The sequence below is a fragment of the Olea europaea genome, chromosome 7 (genome assembly GCF_002742605.1).
Source record: "Olea europaea var. sylvestris chromosome 7, O_europaea_v1, whole genome shotgun sequence".
NCBI classification, from domain to species: Eukaryota; Viridiplantae; Streptophyta; class Magnoliopsida; order Lamiales; family Oleaceae; genus Olea; species Olea europaea.
The window spans coordinates 7,880,217-7,890,097 of record NC_036243.1 but is presented as its reverse complement, the minus strand read 5'-3'; the positions used below and the strand labels follow the sequence as shown (position 1 = coordinate 7,890,097).

At 35.4% G+C, this 9,881-nt stretch overlaps 2 protein-coding genes across 2 annotated transcripts in view; both read left to right on the top strand.

Moving 5' to 3' along the window:
• The first annotated feature begins 537 nt into the window (after nt 1-537).
• On the top strand, nt 538-4,478 carry LOC111396874 (GATA transcription factor 8-like). Its single transcript, XM_023023465.1, has 4 exons — nt 538-952; nt 1,439-1,541; nt 1,819-2,088; nt 3,340-4,478. Exons 3-4 carry the CDS (start codon nt 1,855-1,857, stop codon nt 4,114-4,116), a joined length of 1,011 nt encoding a protein of 336 aa, XP_022879233.1. The 5' UTR covers nt 538-952; nt 1,439-1,541; nt 1,819-1,854; the 3' UTR covers nt 4,117-4,478.
• A 4,997-nt stretch (nt 4,479-9,475) lies between these two features.
• Nucleotides 9,476-9,881, top strand: part of LOC111397849 (auxin response factor 18-like) — a 5,978-nt gene continuing 5,572 nt past the window's right edge. The window contains exon 1 of the mRNA XM_023024819.1: nt 9,476-9,556. Within this exon, the coding sequence (XP_022880587.1) occupies nt 9,476-9,556 (81 nt within the window). The remainder of the gene's footprint in view (nt 9,557-9,881) is intronic.

Sequence of the window (9,881 nt, the reverse complement as noted above, 5' to 3'; positions counted from 1 at the left end):
TAGTATTAGGTAATATTGATTGTGAAAAAAGTATAATTACAATGTAATAAACATGCACATGTACTAATTATTGTTCGAAAATAAATACTAAGTATTAAGCCTATGTTTGAGCTTTTAAAAAAAAAAAAAAAAACTCATTTTTAACTATATGTTTTTTCATAAAATAATTTTACATAAATATAAATTTTTTTTTCTATATTTTAACCACATATTCACCTAAAAATCACTATTCAAAAGCAGGAAAAAATACTGGAGGAGGATAGAGAGTTAGTTTTGCTATAGAAAATTATTTTATGAAAAAATATATAGTTAAAAATGTTTTTTAAAAAAAAGAAAGAAAAATGTTGAACTCTAACCTTGAGGCCCTTACCGTCCCGTCCCTAGAGCCTTGTAAGGAAGTTAAATCGTGAAATGTGTCCCAATAAGTCAGGAAATAAGAATTGTATGTACACTGCGAGTCCAATTCCATAGTTAAAAGTATTTTAATACACGAGAGAGAGAAAGAGAGAGCCTTTCGTAGGTTCTCGTGTGTGAGGTGGTGCGGGGTCGGGTTATTGGAGAAGACTTAGACATCACGATAGTGAAGAGCGAGTGAAGAGCGAGTGAAGAGTAAAAGACAGCTTGCAATGAATCAAGAATTTTACCTACCATATTTCCTTTCTTTTTAGCCTCTTCTTCTCTCACTTTCTCTTCTTCACAACCCATTTTCGGTTTCATTTCTCCTTCTTCCTTTCGCACTGTAGAACTGGCACTAATAATGGAGGAATAATAGAGTAGGGGTTTGGGTTTTTTTTGTCCTTTTTGTTTTGTTTCTTTATTGCTTTTTCTCAGACTGGGCTCTTCTTGTTTGCCTTTAAATTTGTGCCCAAGAAAAATAATTCCCAATTCCTTCGCTGATTGACATTGGAGTTTTTCGGTGAGAAGATTTTACTTTTGTGGGGTTTAAGAACAGGTTTGGCTCTGCTTTTTTTCTCCCATTCTATTAACATGAACTCGTTTTCTCTCACTTTCATGAGTGGAATTTACATATTTCATGCAAATTTTGTTTTAAAATATGTGTTTTTCCTTGTCTCTGTTTTCCGGGGGAAGAAAGGTTGAAAATTTGATAAAGTTTGAGTCTTTTAAGTATTTCCTTTGTTTTACCTTCAAATATGCAAATAATTGTTCTTGTTAAGGAATTTGGTAAATTTTTCTATATTGTCAAGTTTGGTTTTCCAAGAAAAAATGGGCAAGTTTGAGTCTTTATGACCCGTCGTTTATGTTTTCAAATTAAGCCAAAACAAGAAGTTGAGCAACAAATTGAAATATTTTGTTCCCATTTTCTTTTTTGTCTTTTACAATTCTTGAAATGTGGAATCTTATCTTGTATTTCTTCAACACGCCATTTTCTTGAAATGTAATTCTCTAATTAATAACCATTTCTCTCTTTCTATTGCAGGAAAATTAGCGTAGAGAAAACTGAGTTCTGACGATTTTGTTGACTCGAGCTCTCTGCATTTTGGGTTATTCAGATTTTGCCTTTTCAAACCCAAAACTTCAAGGTTTGTTTTCGATTCCTGCATTTGAATACTTAAAATTTATGGTTTTTGCCATAGAATTTTGTCGGTGCACTCTATTACAAGTCCAATGTTCACATTCAATTTATTCCCACTTTTGTTATTTAAGATCGTCTACTTACAAAAGATTATTCAGATTCTCAGTGTCTTACCTTAAATGTTAAATTACTATATACAATAATCCAAATTTCTAACGTATGAATGTGTATGTTTTGTGCACATATACAAATTTCTAATTTTTTGTTTTTTATTTTTTTTGCAGGGAAAGATCGTGGGAAAGAGTTTTAAAAGTATAGAAATGACAGGTCCAAATTGCATGGATGAAAATGACTGTGGAAACTTCTTTGATCAAATTGATGACTTGATTGAGTTCCCCCCAGATAATGAGTATGGTGATGGCAACCTTATTGACTCGGGCGATTGCAAGGATATTGCGCGCATTTGGAATGATCCCTTGCCGGAATCAGACCCCCTTTTCTTCAATAGCCAAAGCAACGCCATTACTGATCTATCCGCTGAACTTTGTGTTCCGGTGAGAATCAGCATTTGGTATATAAGTGTCATGAATTTCCCTAAACAAGTTAATTCTTGCCAACGGCTTCTTCAAAAACTTTGCGACATTATATGCAATCGGTGAAATTTGTCGAAATCATGCGCTGTGGGACCAGTTATTCGTTTATGCAATCGGTGAAATTTGTCGAATCACATACTGTGGGGCCAGTTATTAGATTACGTGATTTTATTGAATTCAAATTTTTTTTTTCAAGCCGTCTTAATCTCTTGGCAAGGTAGCGGCTGTTAGGTACAACATCTTGCTTATTTCCCCCCACCTGAAATTTGGTATGAAAAATGAAAAAGTAGGGGAGGGAGGATCGAGGTGGCAGTCATGGTACTACTGAAATTATGGCTTAGCACTTTTAATTTTTATTATGTATTATCATGAATAGCAGTGCTTATAAGATTGTAGTGTAGTTATGCCACATTGGCGATGCTGGATGTCACATTCTTGGCATTTACTATATTTCGATTAACCATTTTAGAACCAGCTTTTTTGGGTTCTATATGAACTTTTTCATGATGCTAATTTTGATATTATTAAGTGGTAAACAGTTGTTGGTTTGACGTTTGAATTATACAATTTTGTTCCAAAATTCAAATATTTATGAGTAGGGTAAGTGTTGTCCATTCTACCCACACATTTGTTTTATTATGAATTATTTATATGTATATTTTAAATCCAAGTTTAACTAAGTCTAGAAATCCTATTTTTCCATGCTTGGTTGTTCCTCAATGTACATTTTCAAACTGCTAGCTCAGTTTTGTCTGTAACTATCTGTTACTTCTTTTCTTCTATGGAGTTAGGGTGGCGAGGCACGAATACCGAATAAATCATTTATTCATGTGAATCTTACTTTTTAGCTGCTAGGTGAGGTTATAACTTCACGAAATCCATCTTTGAACACTTTTAGGCTCTCGCTGAACTGGTGACGGATTGGTAGTTTAATGTGAGATGCCGTGACATGAAAATCCTGTAGCTCTTTTCATGTGGAAGTTACCGAAACTTCATGTGCACAGTTGTGAATGAGCACACTAGCACACGATATTTCATCATTACGTGTTCAATTGGCTAATACTTTCCATTAACAATGTCTATTTTTCTCGATTAAATGAATAGAATATACCAATTCTGTTGTGCCAGATGTGATTTTGAAGTAAATATACGATGTTATATCTTAAGCTCATCTGTTTATTTCTCTTAATCATGCCTTGTTCTCTCTCGCAGTATGAGGATATCGTACAGCTGGAATGGCTTTCTACATTTGTGGAGGATTCGTTCTCTGGTGCGGACTTGACTCTAGGAAAGGAGAACCTTTGTGTTGTCAAGGAGCCATTGCACCAACAATTCCTGAACTCCAGTCCGGTTTTGGTGCTAGAGAACAGCAGCAGTAGCAGTAGCAGTTCCTGCTCAGTTGGGAAGACTATGCCCCTCGACATGAGGCGCCGTGGTCCGCATCGTGCCCGGACCAAACGTTCACGCCCTGCAACTTTCAATCCTCGAGCAGGAATTCAACTCATTTCCCCTTCATCCTCCTTTGAGACCCCACAGCTCTTTGTCACTCCAGTCATTTCCTCAGAATCTGAATATTTTGCGGAATCGCAGCCCATGGAAAAGATTATGAAACAGGTTGGAGCAGAACAAAAGAAGAAGAGGAAAATCAAATCAGCTGTGCCTGTTGGTCCTATGGAAATGAATGAGAACCCTCCAGCACAAGCAGTTAGAAAATGCATGCATTGCCAGATTACAAAGACTCCACAGTGGAGGGCTGGCCCAATGGGTCCAAAATCCCTGTGCAATGCTTGTGGCGTTCGCTACAAGTCAGGTCGCCTTTTCCCCGAATACCGTCCAGCTGCAAGTCCTACATTTGTTCCGTCATTGCACTCAAATTCTCACAAGAAAGTTATCGAGATGAGAACCAATGGTGGAGCAGGAATCACAGCAATTACCCCGACCACCATCAAGTCAGAATCTGTTTCGAACACATCCCTGTCATGCGAGTGATGGAATGAAGCTGTCCTTGTGCAAACTGTTGGTTTTAGTCTCATATTATTTTCTTGCAGTTGTTTCATACCTATGTTCTTTGGTTTATTGTACAGAGATGTAATGTGGAGTAGGAGCCACAATAGACCATATTATAATTCGTAGGGAAGAAGAATGAGATGAGAGAGTTTGGCAAGTCTAGTCGATAAATGGAGTTTAGGACTAGGGCGAGCTTTTAGGCTTGTTTAGGTCTTTAGTATTAGTAGTTTTATGATCAGTATTATCTTTTTGTTAGTCTGTTTTGTTTACATGTCATGGGAATTCTTTTTACAGTTAAGTTGTAGGAATTCTGAAATGTTAAGAATCTCAATTATGGTTTTATCTCTGCTTCTTCTGCGTTTTTGTTTCTAAAAACGCTGATTGTATCATTTTATGTGCGATAAATCTTTCGAAAGAGTAAGAAATATGTCGTGATTACACGAGTCTATTGTGTATAAGCTTTTATAGCATCTATGGCATCAGCACGAGGTAAAATCGCACCTTAAAAGACTGGATGTAACGTTCTCCTAGTTCGACTCTTATATATGTTGCTACTATGATTATGAGAACTCTCCCGATAATGACTTGTGTAAATTTTATGTGCATGCAGAATAAGTTCAATTAAAACTAAGCTTACATTGAACCCACAAATTTCAATATTGAGTTGTTCATTATCTATGCTAAATTAACTAATCTACGAAAATAAGCTAAAATTATCCAAGTTGATTCAAAGATGAAAAAAGCACTAGAAATGCGACTCCTTCAGTGACTTCATTTTAACTCCCTGTTATTAATTTCAATTCATGTCATGAATTTCTTCGTGACAATCGATTATCCTAATTTATCTAACAATCTCTCCGAGGAAAGCTAGACTTATTCTCATATATGACCTTAAAATATTCCTAGCAAGAATTCTAATATATAGACATGCATTAACATTCAAGAATACCATGAAATGATTGTATAAAGCATAGAAGTGTTTTTATACCATCTTTATGTTGTTTATTAACACGCATTGAACCTATTTTTGACTTTTCTAAAGCAAAATAAATCAAAAATATTATTTCATATGGTGATCAAACATTCAAATGTAATGATCTCTTAATACACAATCACAAGAACATGAATTGAAATGAAAATGAGAATTGTATAGTCAAAATATCATAACAAAGTTCAGGTAATCCTCATAGTTAAAAAAGATTTAGCCCAGCATCTTCAAATTAACCCCCCCCCCCCGCCCCCCACTCCCAAAAAATAAAAAATAAAATAATAATATATAGTATTTATTTTGTCCAATCCATTGATGGTTCTCACATATTATATTCTATTATTGCACTTCTCAAACTCGCCACACTGCACTCATTATTTAACCAATAAATTAATTTTTATTACGTAAATTAATTTTTATTCCGTAATAAATACGTACTTATTAATTAATAATTGAGTGGCTACTCATGCATTTTTTAAATTAATTTTTTTTTTTATTTAAATGTTGTGTAAGGAGAAATTTTGCTGTCCTTTTTCTTTGTTTACGATATCATACATGTGGGCAGGGGAGGATATGGGAACATCATTAAGTGGAGACGAGAAAGAATTATGTAAAAATTAAATGTTGAACTAAAAATTATGAACTATGTAAATGTTAAAAATTAATTGCTCCCGCTGGACCCTTAATGGGTCAGGTCCACCCCTGCATGTGTGACTTTCTTTCCTCTAGAATAGCATCTTTTTGCACCCGCTGGACCTTTAATGGGTCAAGTCCACCCCTGCATGTGTGACTTTTTTCCTCTAGAATAGCATCTTCAACGTAACAACATTAATTGTTATGCACGTGACAAGGAAAAATGAGAATTGAGAGAAGAGCATCTCCAATGAAGATGTGTATTGCACTAATTATGGGTCCCATGCATAAGCGAGAAGATGTAGAGAAAAAGTTGAAATAAATTATGATAATTAAATTATCCATTCTTTAATGAAGATAAATTATGAAAATCAAATGATACATTCTTTAATGAAGATTGATCACCCCAGAAATATCCGATCGCGGACTCGACCACACTACCCAGAACTTGGCCCTGCCTAAAAATCATCAATATGAGGTCGGGGTACTTAGGTCGGGCCTCTGTGACGTCATGACAGGTCTTTTTGATGACCTAGGGGAACACAAATTCTACCCAACCTACAATTCTTACCTAGCTAGACTCACTTTTCGACTCAAACAATGGTTGAATGCTTGAAATGAAACACTAACTCCTTATTCTACAAGGATAAGGATCACACATGGCTAAGTCCTCCTAGGACTCTATCATCGGCACCTATAAATACATAACCCGGGCTCATTTTTGAGTTATGTTTTTCATTATTTCTAGTTTACAGCCTCACGCACTAAATTCCCTATTTGACTTAAGCATCGGAGGGGCGACGAGCACACACCTCGTTGCCTTTGTTGCAGGTATTCGAAGACCGTTCGTGTTCATCAAAGTTCGAAGTTCGATCCTCAAGTTCGAGATCTCTCAAGTACTATTTTTTGGTAGCATCAGTACCTATTTTCAGTGACACAATAATAATATGAGTTATTCTTGGGAAAGAGGGCTGAAAACAGGGCCTACGTGGCCCTCTTTGAGAATAATTATACTAATAATATTCTATAACGAATTAGCTGTGTCAACAAGTTGAGTAAAAATTGCTGCAGAATTTGTTCATCTTATTACTAGGTTAATTGTTCAGCATATAATGAGTAAAGATAATGTTCGATTTGGATTAAAATCGTAAATAAATTGAGTTGACAGTGCTGCAGATTTATTCATCTTAGATAACACTATGTGACATTAAATGAGAGATACAATTAAGTGAGTCACATATTTCAACATTTAATTAAACATATCACATGATAACACCTAAATTGTTGTTAAAATAGTATCAATGGTGCTATATAACATTATTTTTTTTTAATTATTATGAGCTTAAAAAGAGGAATTAGGGATGACAATGGGTCGAACCAGCTCGACTCGACTCGACCCTTTAACCCACGAGCTCAGCTCGGCTCAGACTCGTGGTGAGTCGAGCTCGTGGCTCGTGAAAGACGAGCCGAGCTTGAACTTGCCCCACGAGCTCGTAATTTTTAAAAAAAAAATTTTGGGTAAATTTACACATTTTTTGTAAATTTGCATATTTTGTGGGCACACGGTCCATAAATCGCTCGTGGGCTCAACGAGTCGAGATAGCCCGAGCCGCTCGGCCTGTCCATTTGACATCCCTAAGAGGAACGGATATAAAAGTTATTAAAAATAACAATGTACTCAATATATTATAGTGTAAAGCTCATTAGATTTTATTTTATTTTTGATATTCAAGTATCCACCTTACAGTGACTAAATCCTGGAGTTTACACCTTGGCCCCTCAAGCTGCAAACAGGTTAAACCGTAGGTTGTGCCCCAAACTGATCATTGTTCAAGAGCCCCCCCAACTGTCTGTCAAAGTGCCAAGCAAATCGTTTTTCATCTTTGCACCTTGCCTTCCAGTAGAACTCCTGCCTTTCAGGATAAATCCTGTCTTCCAGGAGAATATCTGTCTTCCAGGAATCGAACTCACAACCTTTGATCTGCTAGTTTTGAAGCGCCCTCATTTTTGCCAGTTGGGATGTGTCCTGGGGGGGAAAACTCATTAGATTTTATTATGAAGGGTGGTAGCGCATACGTTAGAGAAAAGGAAATCCCAACAGGGTGTATATTTCAATTTCCGACGGGACTCCTAATTTCACACAAAGTAAATGGTGTTGAAATTGAGATTGGATATCAATTAAACTCGGCCTATTTGAGTTCACCTAATTAGGCATATTTTGGAGACCATTGCCCTCACACTGGCCCATACTAAACATACTGGGGGAACTATATTTATTTGAGAAATTTGCACCCGGGTTTCACAAACTATACCTCTTAAAGCACTTCGGTCCCCATTTGAAATTTATGACTTTAGATTGCAAAGTTTTGATTTTTGGTAAACATAGGTCCTTTTGGATGGAATCTCACGCGCCTTTCACACCATCACTTTACGCTTGGGTATTTTCGACAATCCATTATACTACTTATGAAACAATTAAAAATAGAACAAAAATAAAAATTTTTGGTAAAATATCACAAGAAGTTGATGAAAATACCCATGCTTAAAGTCGTCGTGTGCAAGGTATAGAATTATTTAATTTTTATAGATTTCATCCGAAACCAAAAATAAAAATTTTGGTTATCTGAAATTAAAGAAAATTTGAATGGGGATCCAAAGGGTATAGATTGAGGATCTATGTGCAAATTTTTCTATATATTCTAACTATTGTTTCATGAAAAATTTGCACTTTTCGTCTCCAACTTTTGCGAAATGTAACAAATCTACTCTACCTTTTTTTTAATATAATACAACTCGAATATTTCAATTATTGAGTAAAACTCATAATCTATCCATTTTTGACCATTAATGATAGATTTGCCCACCTCTTTAAATAAACCAATAAATAATAATGAACATTTAACTTTCCCAACCAAGTTCCCCCACCCGTCCAACTACACCCAGAATGAAACACCACTTCCACAAATGTAATCACGCTTACAACAGCACCCCCCATCTTTAGAGAAATTAATTTAGAAATTAAATAAAATCTTCGATATAAATAATTGACAACCTAGACCGTCGAACCACCACCAATAATGGACACTTCAATAGCCCCTCAACATTAGGGATGTCAACGAGTTGAGCCGAATTGAGCTGGCTCACGAGCTAAAATTTTTGGCTCGAGCTCGACTTGAACTTTTTTAAGGTGGGTTTTTTTTGGTCCAAGCCGAAAATTAAGGCTCGACCGGAGCTTTCTGCTCGGGCTTTACCGAGAAGAGCCGGGCCGAGCTCGATTTCTAGATTTTTTTTTAATATATACCTCTTATGGCCTGTTTGATAGCTATTTTAGCTGCCAACCAGTAGCTGATTTGCTGCCGGTGTTGGCAACAAATCTGCTACCAATAGATAGTAGATTTTTCCTCTCTTTTTCCTCTTTTTTTTTTTTTTTAAAGATACGGGTTGGCCCGACTTGAGCCAACTCTAAAAAATGAGGCTCGGTGCCTCTGAGCCTTGAGTCGAGCCACGAGCAGTCCGAGCCGACCAGCTCAATTACCATCCCTACTCAACATCCATTTGCAAGAACCAAATTGCAACTCTTGCTTTTTTAATTTTTTCTAATTTTTAAATTTTTTAAAAATTTATTATAATAATAATAATAATAATAATAATAATAATAATTAATATTATTATTATTATTATTATTATTATTATTATTATTATTATTATTATTATTATTATATGGCAGTGTTGCCACCATCCATGATTGTATTGTGTAGGTGGTGTTTGACCATAATTGAGGGTAGATTGAGTGGGATTGGGGTGTGTGAAGGGGTGAACTTGATTGGGAAAGATGAAATTTTTTCCTTTTTTTTTTTTTTTTTGGTGTTAATATGTATTTTATTTTTAGGTAATATTTGTTTCGACTTTATAAAAAGTTATGAGACTCACTTCGAGATTTTTTAGTATTTTTTTTTATTGCTTTCTTTCTTTCTTTTTTTTCTTTTTTCCTTTTTGTGTTCATTTAAAGAGTGCGTCAAAATTCATGATTTAATGGAAAAATGGGAGGGACTAGTTTTATTACATAGTTGAAAGGTCGGGATAGATTTTACTTAAAAAAGGGTTGGGATAGATTGGTTTCATTTCG

Coding starts and splice junctions, on each gene's coding strand:
- LOC111396874 (XM_023023465.1), top strand. CDS start 1,855: ATGACAGGTCCAAATTGCATGGATGAAAATGACTGTGGAAACTTCTTT. Junction 2,089..3,339: donor CCGCTGAACTTTGTGTTCCG/GTGAGAATCAGC, acceptor TCTCTCTCGCAG/TATGAGGATATCGTACAGCT.